The sequence below is a fragment of the Salvelinus fontinalis genome, chromosome 7, assembly GCF_029448725.1.
Source record: "Salvelinus fontinalis isolate EN_2023a chromosome 7, ASM2944872v1, whole genome shotgun sequence".
NCBI classification, from domain to species: domain Eukaryota; kingdom Metazoa; phylum Chordata; class Actinopteri; order Salmoniformes; family Salmonidae; genus Salvelinus; species Salvelinus fontinalis.
In genome coordinates this window covers 33,174,124-33,195,549 of record NC_074671.1, presented here as the reverse complement: position 1 = coordinate 33,195,549, position 21,426 = coordinate 33,174,124, and the positions used below count along the sequence as shown (strand labels likewise).

General features: G+C 50.0%; 1 protein-coding gene across 2 annotated transcripts in view; it reads left to right on the top strand.

Annotated features, from left to right (window-relative positions):
• Positions 1–21,426, top strand: part of lmbr1 (limb development membrane protein 1) — a 57,501-nt gene that overhangs the window by 17,533 nt on the left and 18,542 nt on the right. For both annotated transcript variants that reach the window (XM_055929217.1, XM_055929218.1), the window contains 6 exons: positions 6,239–6,365; positions 6,584–6,652; positions 6,937–7,001; positions 7,447–7,519; positions 15,042–15,131; positions 20,872–20,948. In XM_055929217.1, coding sequence (XP_055785192.1) covers positions 6,239–6,365; positions 6,584–6,652; positions 6,937–7,001; positions 7,447–7,519; positions 15,042–15,131; positions 20,872–20,948 — 501 coding nt within the window. The remainder of the gene's footprint in view (positions 1–6,238; positions 6,366–6,583; positions 6,653–6,936; positions 7,002–7,446; positions 7,520–15,041; positions 15,132–20,871; positions 20,949–21,426) is intronic.

Here is a 21,426-nt window from a genome sequence, read left to right as displayed (position 1 = left end):
GATGAAATTGTCTGTTTATTTTATAGCTAGCTGGTATAGTGTTTTGGGTTATTACACATTTATGTCTAAAATTATAGTGCTTGACATACAAGCCTGAGATTCACATCCAATGTTATTTATTTACTTGAGTCACAAGAAATTCATTCATTGGTTTGATCCTGGGTTTTGTCAAGGGAAACAAAGATGTATTCACGATTTAAGGATGATTTTCAGTTATGTTATTGAGGTTGCTTGTTGGCAGGCCTTCTATATTGAGCCACTCTGTGCTCGTCGATATAACCGTCCTCTTGTCTTGACAAAACCCAGGTGACAGTCATTTATTCTTTGGAGACTTATCAGCCTGACACCTCTTGGTAATGACAACAAGATGGAGTCACTGTAGGGGGAAAACAAACGATCGAGCTACAACGTGAAGCAAACGGTTTCCCATGCGCCTACTGCCGTGTCTTTAGAAGTTTTAGTTTGCGACGGCTTTACAGGGGGAGGCTCTCCAGTCCAGCGGCTCCCTCTCTGTTTTCTGTCTCTGACACGGCCAGAGCTGAAGGCCGGGGCTGAAGGGTACACTAATAAGGGCCCTTGGCATCTGGCGCTGCGGAGGTAGAGAGGTGGACTGGCTGGGAGTGGTGGAATGGGTGTCGGCTCCCTCCCTCCATCCCACACGGTCCTGTCAGGAAGAGGAATGATGGGCAGTGGGATGATCTCTGCCGCCGTGCTGACCCGCTGCAGATTAATGGGCGGGCTGGAAGGAAGCTCCTCTCTTATCAGTCTCTCTCTCTGTGGCTCTCCGCGTTCCCTATGAATCCTCTTTATTCTATCCTTGTGAGATTTACTGTAGTCCCTCTCCTCTTTCCTTATTCTCCTGTCCCCCTCTCTCTGTCTCTCTGCAGCGGGCCCTGCCCTTTTTTTTTCTTCATTTTTCTCCCTCACTCACCGTTTTCTACCTACTCCCCGTTTTCTCCCTCTCTGTGTACCATCTCCTATCCCTTATCTTTCTTCTCTCTCTCTCTCTCTCTCTCTCTTTCTCTTCTTTCTCTCCCTCTCTCTCTCTCTCTCGCTGTCTCTGTCTTTCTCTCTCTCTCTTCTCTCTGCCTTTCTCTGCCCTGGGGAAGTGGAGGGAATAGCACACCATGGCACAATGACATTCAGCTCCCAGAGAACTGGCTCTCTATTTGATGAAACACAGGGTGTCTGCGTCCCGAATGGCACCCTGTTCCCTATATAGTGGATTGCTTTTGACCTGACCCCCAAAGTAGTGCACTCAATAGGGATTTAGGGTGCCATTTGGGACACAGACACTGCCTAGCTCTGCTTCTCCAAGGACATGTTACAGGGATGCATGTAGCCATTGTGCTGTACATTGCAGTATGCAGATATGTCATTTCTGATCCTACGGAGTAAAAGGATGTTCAGTTTTGGTATTAAGGCATCCAGTGATTCTCTGTAGAGGTCTTCACAGGTCCAAAAAGTTGGATCCAACCAGAACTAGACCCCTTCGAATTTCCTACACAAACCCGAACGGACCCGATAACAGTGCGACAATTTGATTTATTCGTTGTCAGCTAAGTTATTCAGGTTAATGTGTAGTAGGCTAGGCTTAATATAAGTCAACAACGTCCCCTTATTAACCTAAAAGCAATAGGCTTTATGCAGAGCTGTGGTCTGGTCCACTCAGGTATATCAGCTGTAGTTGCATAGATCCGAGGACTCGTTTGAACTCAAACTTTTTCGGAGCTCGGGTCGGGTCTCAGGTTTTTGAGTTGCGGTGGACCCGTGAAGACCTCTGATTCAGTATCCCCTGGGTTGCTGGTGGTTTGGGATGCCTCTTGTGGATGGGTCTGGGTGAGCACACACACAGTGCAGTGTCTCACACACATTTCTTCGAAGTCTCTGATTCCCTGGTATTCCAGTGGAGCTGCACTAGGCAGAGCAGGCAGCTAGCCCCAAGCTCGGCGGCAGGGCGGTGTGAGGGTCGCTGAATATTTCAGAGCTGCTATATATAGAGGTGGTGTACACATTTTAGAATGGCAAGAATAGAAACTCTCGGCTCTGGATGGCGCTCGGCTCTGGATGGCGCTCGGCTCTGGATGGCGCAGATCCTTTTCCTTGTTTCTCCCTTTCTTTTTCCCGGGAGACAGTCGCTGCGACGAGACCAGGGGGGATTTGATTTGCCTGTTTTTAAACAAGCGTTGTCTACGTTTCCCACGTTTCGATGATTGTGGCAACTGTCTGCATTGCTTACAATCGCAATGGAAAAAGATATCTATTTAAGAATAAAATCGACGCTAATTTATGAAAGAGAAACAAGGACAATGCAGAGTATAAGTAATGCAATATGTCATGTGATAAGGGATTCATTCAAGGGCTTGCAATTTAGACCCTCCGTTTCCCAACACTTGGTCAACCTTTTCTCTGACACTCCACTTGGCCCTCCAATACGCCTGAAACCAGGAATAACATTCGGGGAGGTGACAGGCATTGCCTTTGCCCTAAATGATCTGAATGGGTAATGATTTTAGGCTTATAAATGATTGAGATGCCCAGCCTAGAGGAGATACACCTTCAGCATGGCATGGGCTGCTGGTTAAGGTGGACCGAGGCACCTGAGCGGAGCCGCCTCCTGCAGCAGGCCCGTGCACGGTCCTATCCGTCCCAAGGCCTCCTTAAGAGAGCGCGTGTGGGACGTGACAGAAGTTTCTGAGAGCATTCATCTCTCACCTCTCACCTCTGGGGACGAGATGCTCGCAGACGTTCTTTTCTCTCTCCTCCTTCTCCCCCGTCTATCTATATCTCTCCCTCCCCTTCTTTCTCTCTCATCTCCTCTTCTTCGGCGTTGAGATCTCCCCACTGGCCAGTTCAGGTCTGACGTGAGCTGCTAGATTGCAGTCAGCATCACAGTAGTTATGTAGCCTATGTCCAGCAGGAAGAACTGAGCACATGGGAGGGTAGAGGTTTCACTAGAGGTTTCACTAGAGGTTTCACTAGAGGTTTCACTAGAGGTTTCACTAGAGGTTTCACTAGAGGTTTCACTAGAGGTTTCACTAGAGGTTTCACTAGAGGTTTCACTAGAGGTTTCACTAGAGGTTTCACTAGAGGTTTCACTAGAGGTTTCACTAGAGGTTTCACTAGAGGTTTCACTAGAGGTTTCACTAGAGGTTTCACTAGAGGTTTCACTAGAGGTTTCACTAGAGGTTTCACTAGAGGTTTCACTAGAGGTTTCACTAGAGGTTTCACTAGAGGTTTCAGTGAGCAGGTCAGATGAAGGGCCTGTCATTATACCATTTTAGACCTTTCCATATCTTGAACATGAGATGCTTCTCTAGATAGAGTTTTATAACGGCTACCGGGGGAATTATGTTGCGTCTAAAATGGCACCCTATTCACTATGTAGTGTACTACTTTTTTTATATATTTTTTTTTACCAGGGCCCGGATGGTAAATGGAGAATAGGGTGTAATTTGTGACGCACATTAGAGACTGGGGGCGGCCTGCTGTACCTGCGGAGTTGCGGCTGTATCAGACGTGGCCACACTGGGGTGCTCTAGACTCAACTCGACACTGTGCTAGAAAATTCTACACGTGTCCCTTCCATCAAGCCTACATGATGCTGTGAGGTAGAGACAATGAGAAGTCTAGGCTGTGTCCCAAACAGCACCCCATTCCCTATATGGTGCACTGCATTTGACCAGGGCTCCAAAGTAGTGCACTATATAGGGAACAGGGTGCCATTTGTGACGCGGGTGTAGATTTGACAGCTGTGTGGATGAGACACGTTTGCCGAACGTGATTTGATTATCAGAATGGTTGGGAAGACAGGGGTACTAGTGGCGATGGTCATAGGTAACCTTAGAGTTCAGACAGGGGATCAACAACTGTTACGTGACATGAAAGGATGCCTTCAAACAGAGGATCACTGCACTATGTATAGTACCTGATCATAAATACGCCGCACATCAGTTAGCACATCATCAGCTACCTAGTAACAAATTGATTAGATGCCCAATTTGAGGCTATCCGCAAGCCATGTGTAAGTCATTCTTTGCAGCCTATTCCTGTAAGTGCCAGACGGTATCTCCTCTACAGTGTTGTAGGCAGAGGTTGTGTCCCAAATGGCACCCTACTCCTTTATAGTACACTCGTTTTGACCAGAGCCATATGGGCCTTGGTCAAAAGCAGTGCACAATACAGGAAATAGGGGGCCATTTGGGACACAGACAGAGCCTGTCCACCTCCACCGGCGGGCACGGGGGGGTGGACTCTGTTTGAACAGGTAGAGAGGACTTTATTAACCACTCAGCGGTCTGTGACCCGGAAAACCCAAATTACCCCGCCGGGCAATGGGCGCGTTAAGAGCCCCCCTAATCGCCCCCAGATGTAACGGGAGGCCTGCTCTTAATCTACAGACAGTAGTGAGGCTTCACTTCAGCTCGTTTTTATGTTTTAACCTCCAGTCTGCTCCGAGCCCCGGCTGGGAGTCTGGTTAGACCCTTTTTATAGGCCCAATATACTGTTAGAAAAGGTGCTTTAACGTGGACTTCACCGGGATCAGTTAAGTAAGCGTGGGGCTGCAATCTGGAACTGAGGCTGCGTCGCAAAACGGCACCCTATTCCCTACACGGTGCACTACTTTTGACCAGGCCCCTATAAGGTCTGGTTAAAAGTAGCGTACTACATAGGGAATAGGGTGCCGTTTGGGACGTAGCGCGAATGTAAAACAATGGCGTTTTTAATATGAGAGCGTGAGATTATTGCTGGTGATTTTTATAGAGAAGGTATACATGCTTGACAGTGTATGTGATGGAAACAGAGAACACTTCTTTCTTGGGGCCCTGAATATTGACTGGTTTTCGTCAAGCTGTCCGCTCAAGAGGAAGCTTCTCACTGTAACCGGTGCCTGCAATTTGCTTCAGGTTATTAATCAACCTACCAGGGTGTTTACAAACACTACACGAACTAGATCATCCACGTGTATCGATCACATTTTTACTAATGCTGTAGAACTTTGTTCTGAAGCTGTGTCCGTACCCATTGGATGCAGTGATCACAATATACACTGCTCAAAAAAATAAAGGGAACACTTAAACAACACAATGTAACTCCAAGTCAATCACACTTCTGTGAAATCAAACTGTCCACTTAGGAAGCAACACTGATTGACAATAAATTTCACATGCTGTTGTGCAAATGGAATAGACAAAAGGTGGAAATTATAGGCAATTAGCAAGACACCCCCAAAAAAGGAGTGATTCTGCAGGTGGTGACCACAGACCACTTCTCAGTTCCTATGCTTCCTGGCTGATGTTTTGGTTACTTTTGAATGCTGGCGGTGCTCTCACTCTAGTGGTAGCATGAGACGGAGTCTACAACCCACACAAGTGGCTCAGGTAGTGCAGTTCATCCAGGATGGCACATCAATGCGAGCTGTGGCAAAAAGGTTTGCTGTGTCTGTCAGCGTAGTGTCCAGAGCATGGAGGCGCTACCAGGAGACAGGCCAGTACATCAGGAGACGTGGAGGAGGCCGTAGGAGGGCAACAACCCAGCAGCAGGACCGCTACCTCCGCCTTTGTGCAAGGAGGTGCACTGCCAGCGCCCTGCAAAATGACCTCCAGCAGCCCCAGTAAGACTAGCCTCATCGCTAATAGGGATCCTAATATATCAAATCAAAATACTGTAGGACTATATGGAGGGGAGAATGCAGCAGTACTGGTTGTTCCGGAGACTTCCGGAGACGGTGTCTGCAAGGTTTCCCTCTGTGAACCAGGATTCCATCCCAAATGGCATTCTATTCCCAGTTCTTTTGGCCAGGGCCCGTACCAGCTCAGTGGTCTTGTGGTTAGTGTCCTCCCTGAGATTGGAACTTTTTGGGGGGGTTTGAGTCGAGTCCTACAAAATAATCAAAATGGGACCTGATGCCTCTGCTTGGTGCTCAGCGTTCAGGAGAAGGGTTCAGGGTAAATCCATTCAATAGACTAGCGTCCAGAAACAGTAGATGGGCTACTGCCCTATGGGCTGTTCCGGCTCGGGCAAGGCTACCTACTTACTTACCATAGGGCTGTGGTCCAAAGTAGTGCACTACGTAGGGAATAGGGCATCATTTGTTTTGCCGTACCTTCCTTGCAACGCGAATGGCCTCGGGAGAACTGGGGGAAAATCCCAGCTTGTTATGAATAAAAACAGTGACTTGGCTCTTTTTGTTCATCCCGTCTCTCTCCCCTTCCGTCTGTGTGGTTTTTCTTCGCAGGGCATTAAGTCACGGGTTCTAGAGACCTTTGTGATGCTCTTCCTCCTCGGACTGCTCATCCTAGGAATAGTCTGGGTGGCGTCCGCGCTCATCGACAATGACGCCGCCAGTATGGAGTCACTCTATGGTAAGGCTATGGGGATTCTGGCGTGTGTCTCAGATGGCACCCTATTCCCTCCAACAGTGCACTACTTTGGACCAAGACCTCTATGGGCCCTGGTCGAAAGTAGTGCCCTACCTAGGGAAAAGGGTGCCATTTGGGAACGCTGCCGGTCTCTATTTTTCTAGCTGTGGGTTTAATGTGTTTGTTCAGCTCTGGATAATATTTCCTCTCCTTTCCTTCAGATCTCTGGGAGTTCTACTTACCGTACCTCTACTCCTGTATCTCTCTGATGGGGGGACTGCTCCTCCTGAGTGAGTATTGGAGTTGGGTCGTAAGAGCACATTCAATGGGATATGTGCACATTTCAAATGGAATGTTAGTTGACGATTGATGTGCGGCAAGTTCATGTAACACTTTTTGAATAGGTCCCCAAGGTGTACCAAGCTTCATGCTTTTAGGAAAAACTGTGTGGTGGTTGTTTGGGGATCACACATCGCTTGGACTAAAATAACATTTCTGTAATCATCCCTCAGTCCCTTGTGTCCTAGAAGGGTTTTGGTTGTGTCTCACCACTTGTAACTTGCTTCGTACCCAGTGTGTACTCCTGTGGGCCTGTCCAGGATGTTCACAGTCATGGGCCAGTTACTAGTCAAACCAACCGTGAGTAGTAATTTCCATTCACTATCTCTAAAAACGCCTTAATTGGTTTTATAAGTGTCAGATGCCAGCCAAATAGCTGGCATTCTAACCCTTACGACTGGCTACCTAATTGACTTCAACAAATTGGGTGGCAGCAGATACATTTCTCCCCCCCCCCCCACCCCCCCACCTGGCTATTTTTTTTCATTACGCTGGCTACTTCAGATTTTGGGGAATACACTGCTTCATGTATTAATGTGTACTGTAATACAACACGAGTGACCTTTTATAAGTTTGACAGACATATTGGATTTCTAGCTTTCCTCTGTCAGACTCTGAAACGGGTCATTTTTTTTGTTATTAACACGCTTGATTTGAGGACACGATGACTACAAACATGTAACCAACTGATTCCCCCATCTGTTACTCCCCGGCCCCACTCTGGGCTGTATCCTCCCTTACTCAGATCCTGGAGGATCTGGATGAGCAGATTTACTGCGTCACTTTGCAAGAAGAAGCCCTCCAGAGGAGATTGAACGGTAGGTTGTTCGTACGCCCGCCTCCCAAATAACTCCCTATGCCCTATTCGGTGATCTAAATTGACCGGAGCCGTATGGGCCCTGGTCAAAAGTAGTGCACTATATAGGGAGTGGAGTGGCATTTTGGTACGTAGACCAGGAAATGTGTTGGCTCATTACAGGGAGATGACTACCCCATTAGGTGTGATGGAGCACCGCCGCACTGAAATCGATTAGCATTGACAAATCAGCCTTCCCACTCCACCGTCGCATTCTCTCTCTCGTTCTCTCTCTCTCTCTCTCGTTCTCTCTCTCTCTCTCTCGTTCTCTCTCTCTCTCGTTCTCTCTCTCTCTCGTTCTCTCTCTCTCTCGTTCTCTCTCTCTCTCGTTCTCTCTCTCTCTCGTTCTCTCTCTCGTTCTCTCTCTCTCTCGTTCTCTCTCTCTCTCTCGTTCTCTCTCTCTCTCTCGTTCTCTCTCTCTCTCTCGTTCTCTCTCTCTCTCTCGTTCTCTCTCTCTCTCTCGTTCTCTCTCTCTCTCTCGTTCTCTCTCTCTCTCTCGTTCTCTCTCTCGTTCTCTCGTTCTCTCGTTCTCTCGTTCTCTCGTTCTCTCTCTCTCTCGTTCTCTCTCTCTCTCTCTCGTTCTCTCTCTCTCTCGTTCTCTCTCTCTCTCGTTCTCTCTCTCTCTCTCTCTCGTTCTCTCTCTCTCTCGTTCTCTCTCGTTCTCTCTCTCTCTCTCTCTCTCGTTCTCTCTCTCTCTCTCGTTCTCTCTCTCTCTCTCTCGTTCTCTCTCTCGTTCTCTCTCTCGTTCTCTCTCTCGTTCTCTCTCTCTCGTTCTCTCTCTCGTTCTCTCTCTCTCTCTCTCGTTCTCTCTCTCTCTCTCTCTCTCGTTCTCTCTCTCTCTCTCTCTCGTTCTCTCTCTCTCTCTCGTTCTCTCTCTCGTTCTCTCTCTCTCTCTCTCTCTCGTTCTCTCTCTCTCTCTCGTTCTCTCTCTCTCTCTCGTTCTCTCTCTCTCTCTCTCGTTCTCTCTCTCTCTCTCTCTCTCTCTCTCTCTCGTTCTCTCTCTCTCTCGTTCTCTCTCTCTCTCTCGTTCTCTCTCTCTCTCTCTCTCTCGTTCTCTCTCTCTCTCTCGTTCTCTCTCTCTCTCTCGTTCTCTCTCTCTCTCGTTCTCTCTCGTTCTCTCTCTCTCTTGTTCTCTCTCTCTCTCTTGTTCTCTCTCTCTCTCTTGTTCTCTCTCTCTCTCGTTCTCTCTCTCTCTCGTTCTCTCTCGTTCTCTCTCTCTCTCTCGTTCTCTCTTTCTCTCTCGTTCTCTCTCTCTCTCTCGTTCTCTCTCTCTCTCTCTCTCTCTCGTTCTCTCTCTCTCTCTCGTTCTCTCTCTCTCTCTCGTTCTCTCTCTCTCTCTCGTTCTCTCTCTCTCTCTCGTTCTCTCTCTCTCTCTCGTTCTCTCTCTCTCTCTCTCTCTCTCGTTCTCTCTCTCTCTCGTTCTCTCTCTCTCTCGTTCTCTCTCTCTCTCGTTCTCTCTCTCTCTCGTTCTCTCTCTCTCTCGTTCTCTCTCTCTCTCGTTCTCTCTCTCTCTCGTTCTCTCTCTCTCTCGTTCTCTCTCTCTCTCGTTCTCTCTCTCTCTCGTTCTCTCTCTCTCTCGTTCTCTCTCTCTCTCGTTCTCTCTCTCTCGTTCTCTCTCTCGTTCTCTCTCTCGTTCTCTCTCTCTCTCTCTCTCTAGTTCTCTCTCTCTAGTTCTCTCTCTCTCGTTCTCTCTCTCTCGTTCTCTCTCTCTCTCTCTCTCGTTCTCTCTCTCTCTCTCTCTCGTTCTCTCTCTCGTTCTCTCTCTCTCTCTCTCGTTCTCTCTCTCTCTCTCTCTCGTTCTCTCTCGTTCTCTCTCTCGTTCTCTCTCTCTCTCTCTCTCTCTCTCGTTCTCTCTCTCGTTCTCTCTCGTTCTCTCTCTCTCTCGTTCTCTCTCTCGTTCTCTCTCTCTCTCTCTCTCTCTCTCTCTCTCGTTCGCTCTCTCGTTCTCTCTCTCGTTCGCTCTCTCGTTCGCTCTCTCGTTCGCTCTCTCGTTCGCTCTCTCGTTCGCTCTCTCGTTCGCTCTCTCGTTCGCTCTCTCGTTCGCTCTCTCGTTCGCTCTCTCGTTCTCTCTCTCGTTCTCTCTCTCGTTCTCTCTCTCGTTCTCTCTCTCGTTCTCTCTCTCGTTCTCTCTCTCGTTCTCTCTCTCGTTCTCTCTCTCGTTCTCTCTCTCGTTCTCTCTCTCGTTCTCTCTCTCGTTCTCTCTCTCGTTCTCTCTCTCGTTCTCTCTCTCGTTCTCGTTCTCTCTCTCGTTCTCTCTCGCTCTCGTTCTCGTTCTCGTTCTCTCTCTCGTTCTCGCTCTCTCTCGTTCTCGCTCTCTCTCGTTCTCGCTCTCTCTCGTTCTCGCTCTCTCTCGTTCTCGCTCTCTCTCGTTCTCGCTCTCTCTCGTTCTCGCTCTCTCTCGTTCTCGCTCGTTCTCTCTCGTTCTCGTTCTCTCTCGTTCTCTCTCGTTCTCTCTCGTTCTCTCTCGTTCTCTCTCGTTCTCGCTCGTTCTCGCTCGTTCTCGCTCGTTCTCGCTCGTTCTCGCTCGTTCTCGCTCGTTCTCGCTCTCTCTCGCTCTCTCTCGCTCTCTCTCGCTCTCTCTCGCTCTCTCTCGCTCTCTCTCGCTCTCGCTCTCTCTCGCTCGTTCTCACTCTCTCTCGCTCTCTCTCGCTCTCGCTCTCTCTCGCTCGTTCTCACTCTCTCTCGCTCTCTCTCGCTCTCGCTCTCTCTCGCTCGTTCTCACTCTCTCTCGCTCTCTCTCGCTCTCGTTCTTTCTCTCTCTCGTTCTCACTCTCTCTCTCGTTCTCGCTCTCACTCGTTCGCTCGCTCTCTTTCTCGCTCGCTCTTTCACTCGCTCTCTCACTCGTTCCATCGTTCTCTTTCTCGCTCGCTCTTTCACTCGCTCTCTCACTCGTTCCATCGTTCTCGCGCTCGCTCGCTCTTTCACTCGCTCTCTCACTCGTTCCATCGTTCTCGCGCTCGCTCTCTCACTCGTTCGCTCGTTCTCGCGCTCGTTCTCGTGTTCTCACGCTCGTTCTCACGCTCGTTCTCACGCTCGTTCTCTCTCTTGAGCTCGTTCTCTCTCTTGAGCTCGTTCTCTCTCTTGAGCTCGTTCTCTCTCTTGAGCTCGTTCTCTCTCTTGAGCTCGTTCTCTCTCTTGAGCTCGTTCTCTCTCTTGAGCTCGTTCTCTCTCTTGAGCTCGTTCTCTCTCTCGTGCCCGCTCGCTCTCTCTCGCTCTCTCTCGCCCTCTCGCTCTCTCTCGCTCGCTCGCCCGCTCGCTTTCTCTCGCCCTCTCGCTCTCTCTCGCCCTCTCGCTCTCTCTCGCCCTCTCGCTCTCTCTCGCCCTCTCTCGCTCTCTCTCGCCCTCTCGCTCTCTCTCGCCCTCTCGCTCTCTCTCGCCCTCTCGCTCTCTCTCTCTCTGTCGTACTCTCTCACGCTCCATGTCTCTCGCGCTCCATGTCTCTCTCTCAAGGACATGCTGCAGCTGCCATGGTCGGAGACCATAAATTGCGTTGGTGGAGAGTTTAAGAGTCAATTTAAGAAGTCTGAGCACACGCCACACTGTCACTACTGGCCAGGTGATTTCCTCATTTGATCTCAAGCCCCAGACTGGTAATTACCGGCCCCTCATTAGGAGGGAATGTAAATCATCCTGGACAATGGTTGTGTCTCAAATGGCACACTATGCCCTCTTTAGTGTCCTATGGGCCCTGTTCAAAAACAGCGCTGTGTAGGGAATAGGGTGGCATTTGTGATTCTGATGGTGGTGTATTAGATGTTGATAAACTATAGCCTAGTTAGTAGTAGTCTAAGTACGGTGGACTCTGATTCCCCTGGAAAGGCTCAGGTTTGGGGAAGTTGCTCAGTAAAATACACAATTTGTCAACCTGCCTGCATTGCTTTTTTATCTACCGCCACTGTTCCCAGATTCCTTCCTTTAGTGTTGAGGAATCCCTCAAAGCAGGAAGTATTTGAGAGTACCGCCAAACATACTTTAATATCAAGTCAAGCACGCAACCAAGTGTACAGATGCAAGTAAATGAAGAGGATGAGTGTCTTTACAAACCAGGGAGGTACGGGAGATGGCTTGGGCTGATATCGCTGTTTTCAAACGCTACGCCGCTCCTCCTCTCAATAGGCCTTCTCTTTAGCTGCTCGGTGTCCTAGGGCTTACGCCAAACGCTGGTGCTTTGAACACCTGATAAAATAAGTATAATCTGTTCCTTATCATCGGGCTGAGCAGGATGGGAAAAGAGCTCTCGCTCAGGCGTTGAGTAGCGAGATCCGTGTCGCCTTATCGGGAATCCCAGAATTTCTTTGGGGGGGGGGGTCGCCACACACACACTCGGGTGAAACTCTGAGGGTACGAGTGGAGGCTAAGGTTCCCTCTGATCTTTCCCGAGACGGGGAGAAGAAGGAAGAGGTTCAGGGATAGTTCACAGGACACACTCCACAAGCGCCCAATGTCCTCTCCTCGCTTGGCCTGTGTCCTCTGCATCCCTCGCCCGACATCCCGTAGATTAGACCTCTCTCGTTAAACTTTTGTTTGTTTGCTGTTTGGGATTATTAAGTGGAGTCAATGGATTGTGTTGATGTGGATTTACTCTTCATTGGGGGTTTGAGTTTGCGTCTCTTTGTGCAATTACATCCCAAATTACATTTTAGGATTTGTTTGTTTGCTCTAGATGGAAATGAGCGGTGGGTTATTCCGGCTGAGTGGCTCTGTGTGTGTGTGTGTGTTTACTCTGCGATAGGTTTGATAGGACCGTACGAACCGCCGGTAGACACGCAGTGGCACGCTCATTAAAATATCAGATCTGGCTACCTGGCCAGTCATGGGAAAGCAAGCTTGTCCTTTTTAAAATGTGTTGCGTATGTACAAGATTGAACTGCCTGTCATTGATGTCAGGATCATTTTACGTATGCGTAGTTTACACTGGCCTGACAAAATGGTGCAATCTGATTTGGTACAACCCCTCCACCAGGTGTCCCTGTTTGCTATGCTATAGCCTATTTTATTGAGAGAGTCTAGCTTCCTACGTCCCAATTATCTCTCCTTCCTCCCAAAGTATGCACTTGTTCACTTCCCTTTACTGATTTGAAATCAGTATAAGAAATAAGGCAGAAACTCACCTCCTAGGCAATGATTTTTGATTTGTGGGAAGTAGTGAACGAGTGTACACTTCAAGAGAAAGGAGATCATATTTGGACCCATCTTTCGTTAAGTTATTGCAGTTTGGGGCATTCGGATTAATGAAGTGTGTTTGGCCATTTTGAGGAAATTGATTGTGCACGTTAGACTACAAATGATATGGCACAATGTCTTGACAATGGATTAAGATATCAAATTCTCCCCTTTTTCAAAGCTTTACTTCCCGTACTTTGGTGTCAATGCTTAGGTCTATGTAGTTTGACGGCGTTCCATTGAGAGTAACAAGGATGGGTTTCATTTTGTACCTCATGCCACATCTTCAGAGACGGTTCCTAATTAGGCGCGAGGGCGACGTAACAATAGGAGACAGGCAGCCTAGTGGTTAAGAAGGTTGCCGGCGGTTAACTGAAAGGCCGCTGGTGCGAATCCCCGAGCCGACTAGATGGGAAAATCTGTCTGTGCCCTTGAGCAAGGCACTTAACCCTTAATTGCTCTGGAAAAGAGTGTCTGCTAAATGACTACAATGTAAATGTGAAGTATGTGTCTGAGGCTCGCTAGCCACTCTGGTTCGCGCGGTGTGTTTTGCGAGGCAGCAGCCGCGTTCTCCGGTCCAAATGCTATGCGGCACGATGACCTTGCCGGCGCCGCCATCCGTCACCTCAGCATGCTGCTTAGCATAATGCTAGGTGACGTAATCGCTGAGCTATGGTGAAGGTTGGAAAGTGAAATAATTTCCAAAACATGTAGCAGCGTCTGTACGTGCACTATCTCTGGAACTCTTTTTTTGGGGGGGGGGGGGGGGTTGCTGTCTACTCTGCTTACTTTTGCTTGAGCGATGTCTCTTCTTAAAGGAAAAGTGCCTAATAGCATTTTATCTCCTGCGTTAGTTTATCATGTAATGATGTTGTTCTTGGTTGGTGTTCAGATGAGTTGATGTTCCTAATAATAGTCACGTCTAGTTGGAGCCTGAAATGTGTTTGGAGTCAGTGTAATAAAAGGATTACTGTGGTAAGGTAAGGGTGCAGAGTTTGTTTGGATCCGTTCTCCAGATAGATGAGCAATTTTAGATGAAATATGTTGTGGCTGAACAGCCACGGCGCCCCTCAGGGCTTGATGTTGTGTCCGACTCAAATCACGTCCTGTTGAACTGCTAGTGTCATTTCCTGTTGCACCGTGACTGCATTTGGGTTGAGGGTTCAAAGTTTCCCCATCTGCGTTCCTGGGACAGGTATTAGGCAGGGTACAGACAGGATCCACTCTATTTATTTTTTGTTACCCTCCATTTACTCTGTCGTTTTTTTTGTTATTTTTTTTCTCCCTTTGGATCCCAAAGCCCATCCAGACAGGGTGTGTCATAATAGTTGGGCTGGAAAAAAAGATTTGATAGAAGTGATTTGGTTCTTTACCCCTGTAACAAAGATGAAGGATCATATTTTATTGCACGCTAGTAACAGTGTAACACTGAACTAATTGGTCTTGATCTGCCAATCACCCCAGGGGATGCAAATGGTTACTCTTCCACTTTGCTTTGAGGCCTCCAAACTGTATGTCATGGCTGGAAGTAAAACAAAATAAATTAGCCTTAAATGAGCTGCCCTTGTGGTTTTCATGGAGAATCCCTCGCTGTCTTCTCCCGAGCCCCGGGACCAGTTGGAGCATGCACCCGTTCGCTCGCTAGACAGCACTGACACACAAGATTATATATATTTTTTTTTTTACTTGTTTGAGAGATCACGTTGTTATGTACTAAGCAGGATTACCCATTCAGGTAAAATAAGTGAAATGCCATAAAGGGTTGAGGTAAGAAAATACATATGTCAAGTTGACACGCTCTTAATTGTAGCATTTAGTGCAAACCCACTTCAACCTTTTCTGGAGAAATAACTGTACTTACGTGAACAGTGACAAAATGCTTCATCTAACTGTTGAAGGGACACCACTTGCTCTCCGACGATGAGCAATTCTTTGACATTGATCACGTGTAGCTAGTCGAGCAGTCTATTTAACCTCCCTATTTTTATCAAGTGAACAAACTTTGTCCGATACATGGCAGTTTAATCAAATCAAATTTTATTTGTCACATACACATGGTTAGCAGATGTTAATGCGAGTGTAGCGAAATGCTTGTGCTTCTAGTTCCGACAATGCTGTAATAACCAACAAGTAATCTAACCTAACAATTCCACAACTACTACCTTATACACGCAAGTGTAGAGGGATAAAGAATATGTACATAATCACAGTGACTAAGTGGTGCCTGGGTGAGTGGCGTGTAAAAGAATAACGAGGGAGGACTACAAGTCAGAAGCTTGATAAAACAACGTTTTTGACGTGGTTGTTTCCATGTCCGCAGGGTCAACATCATCTCACTCTCATTCCCAAGGAAGCGCTCACCGACTCAACAAAGAATTGGACATCGTCCGAGATCAGAGGAGTAAACTGGGTGAGTTCCGGCGCCGCGTTTTACGCTTCACTCGAATTCTAGTTTGTATGGACAGATGCTGTCTTTCGGGACTTCCCGTTCAATTCCCCATTGAAACACGCACAAAGAAGTAGGCTTTTCAGATATTGCTAAGAGCCAGCGACCTTTTCTTTTCCCTCTCGGTCTTTATTTCTTAATTTGGACAAGTCCCAAAGCATTTCTGCTTGATAATTATTCTTTCCTGTGCTTTTTAGGATATTATAAATGTGGTACAGTGGGTGCACGCCGAGGCTTTTGGGGGTTAGGAGGGGGAGAGGAGGCCACAAAGGCACTTAAGATATTAGACAAGATGCAAACTTTTATCTTGTGCCCAGCCTTTTAGTGATGTCATTAATTTAGCAGAATGGTGCATATAGAGTGCGCCTTGGCAAACTTCACAGGCCGCCCAGGCTGGCACGGAGGGAGGGAGGGAGGGAGAGAGGGAGGGAGGGAGAAAATAAACTCCAAAAAGACAAAAAAATATGATTTTACAGAGAAAATGCAGATCTCAGGGAATTAGACCAAAGTTCCCAAATTGGTACAAAATATATAGTACTGCACACACTACAATTACTTAGGTTTAAAAAATAAGCTCAACTGGACACCTTAATGATGCAGTGAATGAACAGAGAGAGAAAGCACGCAGGACATTTTACGCCATTAAAATACCTGTAAAATGTGTCTAAAACTAATTGAATGTGTCATTGAACCAATTGCACTTTATGGCAGCGAGGTCCACTTGCAAAACAATTTCACCAAATGGGACAAACACCCCATTGAAACCCTGCATGCAGCGTTCCTTAAGATTCTCCTACATGTCCAGAGGAAAACTACTAACAATGCATGCAGTGCAGAATTAGGCCAATATCTACTAATAACTTAATTTCTCTTTGAGTTTCTATTTTGGAAACATCTAAAATACAGTGACCCCCCTCTCATATCATTACCAAGCCCTGCAATGCCAACAGCTGAGCAAAGAAAAGAGTCCCCTCATCCAGCTGGTCCTGGGGCTGAGTTCATTACATTTACATTTTACATTTTAGTCATTTAGCAGACGCTCTTATCCAGAGCGACTTACAGTAGAGTGCATACATTTTATTACATTTACATACTGAGACAATGATATCCCTACCGGCCAAACCCTCCCTAACCCGGACGACGCTATGCCAATTGTGCGTCGCCCCACGGACCTCCCGGTCGCGGCCGGCTGCGACAGAGCCTGGGCGCGAACCCAGAGACTCTGGTGGCGCAGCTAGCACTGCGATGCAGTGCCCTAGACCACTGCGCCACCCGGGAGACACTAGTTCACAAACCTGTTCTACTAACACACTGAAGCCTCAGGTCCAGAACATCCAATCACAGTCAAAACAAAACTACAGTGCTTATTGGGAAACAGGCACAAAGCAAAATGCAGTGCTATCTGGCCCTAAATCGACAGTACACTGTGGCTAACTATTTGACCATGTTTACTGATCAAAACCTTAAAAAAACCTTGACAAAGTACAGGCTCGGTGAGCACAGCCTTGCAGGGTAGACACAGGAAAACCTGGGGGGAGATGTGGAGGGAGGAGAGTGAGTGGTGGAGGGAGGGAGGGAGGAGAGTGAGTGAGTGGTGGAGGGAGGGAGGAGAGTGAGTGAGTGGTGGAGGGAGGGAGGAGAGTGAGTGAGTGAGTGGTGGAGGGAGGGAGGAGAGTGAGTGAGTGAGTGGTGGAGGGAGGGAGGAGAGTGAGTGAGTGGTGGAGGGAGGGAGGAGAGTGAGTGAGTGGTGGAGGGAGGGAGGAGAGTGAGTGGTGGAGGGAGGGAGGAGAGTGAGTGAGTGGTGGAGGGAGGGAGGAGAGTGAGTGAGTGGTGGAGGGAGGGAGGAGAGTGAGTGAGTGGTGGAGGGAGGGAGGAGAGTGAGTGAGTGGTGGAGGGAGGAGAGTGAGTGAGTGGTGGAGGGAGGGAGGAGAGTGAGTGAGTGGTGGAGGGAGGGAGGAGAGTGAGTGAGTGGTGGAGGGAGGGAGGAGAGTGAGTGAGTGGTGGAGGGAGGGAGGAGAGTGAGTGAGTGAGTGGTGGAGGGAGGGAGGAGAGTGAGTGAGTGAGTGGTGGAGGGAGGGAGGAGAGTGAGTGAGTGAGTGGTGGAGGGAGGGAGGAGAGTGAGTGAGTGGTGGAGGGAGGGAGGAGAGTGAGTGAGTGGTGGAGGGAGGGAGGAGAGTGAGTGAGTGGTGGAGGGAGGGAGGGAGGGAGGAGAGTGAGTGGAGGGAGGGAGGAGAGTGAGTGGTGGAGGGAGGGAGGAGAGTGAGTGAGTGGTGGAGGGAGGGAGGAGAGTGAGTGGTGGAGGGAGGGAGGGAGGGAGGAGAGTGAGTGGTGGAGGGAGGGAGGAGTGAGTGAGTGGTGGAGGGAGGGAGGTGAGTGGTGGAGGGAGGGAGGAGTGAGTGAGTGGTGGAGGGAGGGAGGAGAGTGAGTGAGTGGTGGAGGGAGGGAGGAGAGTGAGTGAGTGAGTGGTGGAGGGAGGGAGGAGAGTGAGTGAGTGAGTGGTGGAGGGAGGGAGGAGAGTGAGTGAGTGAGTGGTGGAGGGAGGGAGGAGAGTGAGTGAGTGGTGGAGGGAGGGAGGAGAGTGAGTGAGTGGTGGAGGGAGGGAGGAGAGTGAGTGAGTGGTGGAGGGAGGGAGGAGAGTGAGTGAGTGGTGGAGGGAGGGAGGAGAGTGAGTGAGTGGTGGAGGGAGGGAGGAGAGTGAGTGAGTGGTGGAGGGAGGGAGGAGAGTGAGTGAGTGGTGGAGGGAGGGAGGAGAGTGGTGGAGGGAGGGAGGAGAGTGGTGGAGGGAGGGAGGAGAGTGAGTGAGTGGTGGAGGGAGGGAGGAGAGTGAGTGAGTGGTGGAGGGAGGGAGGAGAGTGAGTGGTGGAGGGAGGGAGGGAGGGAGGAGAGTGAGTGGAGGGAGGGAGGAGAGTGAGTGGTGGAGGGAGGGAGGAGTGAGTGAGTGGTGGAGGGAGGGAGGAGAGTGAGTGAGTGGTGGAGGGAGGGAGGGAGGAGTGAGTGAGTGGTGGAGGGAGGGAGGGAGGAGTGAGTGAGTGGTGGAGGGAGGGAGGAGAGTGAGTGAGTGGTGGAGGGAGGGAGGAGAGTGAGTGAGTGGTGGAGGGAGGGAGGGGAGTGAGTGAGTGGTGGAGGGAGGGAGGAGAGTGAGTGAGTGGTGGAGGGAGGGAGGAGAGTGGTGGAGGGATGAAGGGATGAGAGAGAGTGGTGGAGGGATGAAGGGATGAGAGAGAGTGGTGGAGGGATGAAGGGATGAGAGTGAGTGGTGGAGGGAGGAGAGTGAGTGGTGGAGGGAGGGAGGGAGGGAGGGAGGGAGGAGAGTGAGTGGTGGAGGGAGGGAGGAGAGTGAGTGAGTGGTTGAGGGAGTGGTGGAGGGAGGGAGGAGAGTGAGTGGAGGGAGGGAGGGAGGGAGGGAGGAGAGTGAGTGGAGGGAGGGAGGAGAGTGAGTGGAGGGAGGGAGGGAGGGAGGAGAGTGAGTGGTGGAGGGAGGGAGGGAGGAGAGTGAGTGAGTGAGTGGTGGAGGGAGGGAGGAGAGTGAGTGAGTGGTGGAGGGAGGAGAGTGAGTGAGTGGTGGAGGGAGGGAGGAGAGTGAGTGGTGGGAGGGAGTGAGGAGAGTGAGTGGTGGAGGGACGAAGGGATGAGAGAGAGTGGTGGAGGGAGGGAGGGAGGGAGGAGAGGGAGTGACTGGTGGGAGGGAGTGAGGAGAGTGAGTGGTGGAGGGAGGGAGGGAGGAGAGTGAGTGACTGGTGGGAGGGAGGGAGTGAGGAGAGTGAGTGGTGGAGGGAGGGAGGAGAGTGAGTGAGTGGTGGAGGGAGGGAGGAGAGTGAGTGAGTGAGTGAGTGGTGGGAGGGAGGGAGGAGAGTGAGTGGTGGGAGGGAGGGGGGAGAGTGAGTGGTGGAGGGAGGGAGGGAGGGAGGAGAGTGAGTGGTGGAGGGAGGGAGGGAGGAGAGTGAGTGACTGGTGGGAGGGAGTGAGGAGAGTGAGTGGTGGAGGGAGGGAGGAGAGTGAGTGACTGGTGGGAGGGAGGGAGGGAGTGAGGAGAGTGGGAGGGAGGGAGGGAGGAGAGTGAGTGGTGGAGGGAGGGAGGGAGGAGAGTGAGTGACTGGTGGGAGGGAGGGAGGAGAATGGGAGTGAGGAGAGTGGGAGGGAGGAGAGTGAGTGGTGGAGGGAGGGAGGGAGGAGAGTGAGTGACTGGTGGGAGGAGAGTGAGTGACTGGTGGGAGGAGAGTGAGTGACTGGTGGGTGGGAGGGAGTGAGGAGAGTGGGAGGGAGGGAGTGAGGAGAGTGGGAGGTGGAGGGTGGGAGGAGAGTGAGTGACTGGTGGGAGGGAGTGAGGAGAGTGAGTGGGTGGGTGGGAGGGAGGAGAGTGAGTGGGTGGGAGGGAGGGAGGAGAGTGAGTGGGTGGGAGGGAGGGAGGAGAGTGAGTGGTGGGAGGGAGGAGAGTGAGTGGTGGGTGGGAGGGAGGAGAGTGAGTGGTGGGAGGGAGGGAGGAGAGTGAGTGGTGGGAGGGAGGGAGGGAGGAGAGTGAGTGGTGAAGGGAGGAGTGGTGGAGGGAGGAGAGTGAGTGGTGGAGGGAGGAGAGTGAGTGGTGGAGGGAGGAGAGTGAGTGGTGGAGGGAGGAGAGTGAGTGGTGGAGGGAGGAGAGTGAGTGGTGGAGCGAGGGAGGGAGGAGAGTGAGTGGTGGAGGTAAAGGGAGGTGGAGGGAGGAGGGAGAGCGGGATGGAGTGCAAATCAGACAAGCTCATAGTAAGGACACTGGACCACAGTGTTATAAAGAGATTTCAAAAGGGCATTACATCACAAGTCCTTTACTGTCCGTGGCCCATCAGTCAGTCTTCAGAAGCCATCAATGCTGACGTGTTACTATGGTCAGGCAGGTTCTCAATGTGTAGAGTGATTTACAATGATTGAGGCCTCATCTCTGCAACCATCTATTTATGTCAGAGCAAGAAGGCATATCAGTAGTAGCAGCACGACCTCTCGTCATTTAACAGGTAGACTTAGAAATCAAGTTCATCAGAATCTCAGCTTTTGTTTGATCTGTTTCTATAATGAAGATTTGTCTGACTAATTAAAGAGGAAGACTGTGGTTTTCTGGTTTGTTGTGAAGGCCATATTACCTTCAGCCCCTCTGGGCCCTGAGAGAAGAGATGGTGTTGGTACGCATTCACCATATGTTTAACCAAACCAACTAAATCTAAATAAACCCTGAGGCCATGAGGTGCCACTACTCACCTTTTAATATCTTTGATATATTAATTAATGAACCAATTTAGGAAAACAGTCTAATATCGGAGTTGATTCACTCTTGATTTAACCTAATGTACCAGGCGTAGAAGAAACTCCTGAGCGGGTTGGCAAAAGAAACCCAGAAGTGTCTGTTTTTGCTTCCGCCTCCTCCTCCTTTCCCCCTGAAAAACGGATGCTTCCGGTTTATACCCAACCGCCGCGGAGGTGTGCTCTTGATTTGATTTGAGGCGTTGCTCGTATTTGCATATACGGTAGGACCCCAAATTCTGAATGTGGTGGTTTCCCAACACTGACCTCTCTCTCCGCACGCTCTCTCTTCCTCTCTGTCTCCTTCTCTGCCCCCCATCCTCCTTCTCTGCCCCCCATCCTCTCTCTCTTTCTCTGCCTCCCATCCTCTCTCTCTCTCTCTGCCCCTCCTCATCCCCTCTTTCTCGCCCCTGCCTTTCCTTCTTCCCTCCTGTAGAGAGGAGGAAGAAAGCCTCTGCATGGGAGAAGAACCTGCTGTACCCCATTGTGATGTTAATACTGCTCACAGGGACGGTGAGTCTTCAGATTGATACTACCTCAGCCAGTCAGTCCCACTAAAGCCCCCCCCCCCCTCGTTTACCCATGGCGTATATAAAGTAGAAAACCTTGGTGTCGGCTGGGGGGTATTCCTGGGTCAACTCAGTCTACGTTCCAAATGGCACCCTATTCCCAATATGGTTTGCTACTTTGGACCAAAGCCCTACGGCACTCTACTCCCTATATAGTGCACTATATCGGGAACAGGGAGCCACCTGACCCCCGTCTGCAGCACTGAGCATCAAACCCCTGGGTGTGGTGTCTTTTGTCGACCGTGTTTAAGGAAAGGCTCGGCTAAATAGTCACCGCTGCGACAGCTGGGCTTTCAATTGAACCCCCCCCCACACACACACACACACACACACACACACACACACACACACACACACACACACACACACACACACACACACAGAGTAATCTGCCTCTCTTAGCATGCTCAGTGTTGTACAGC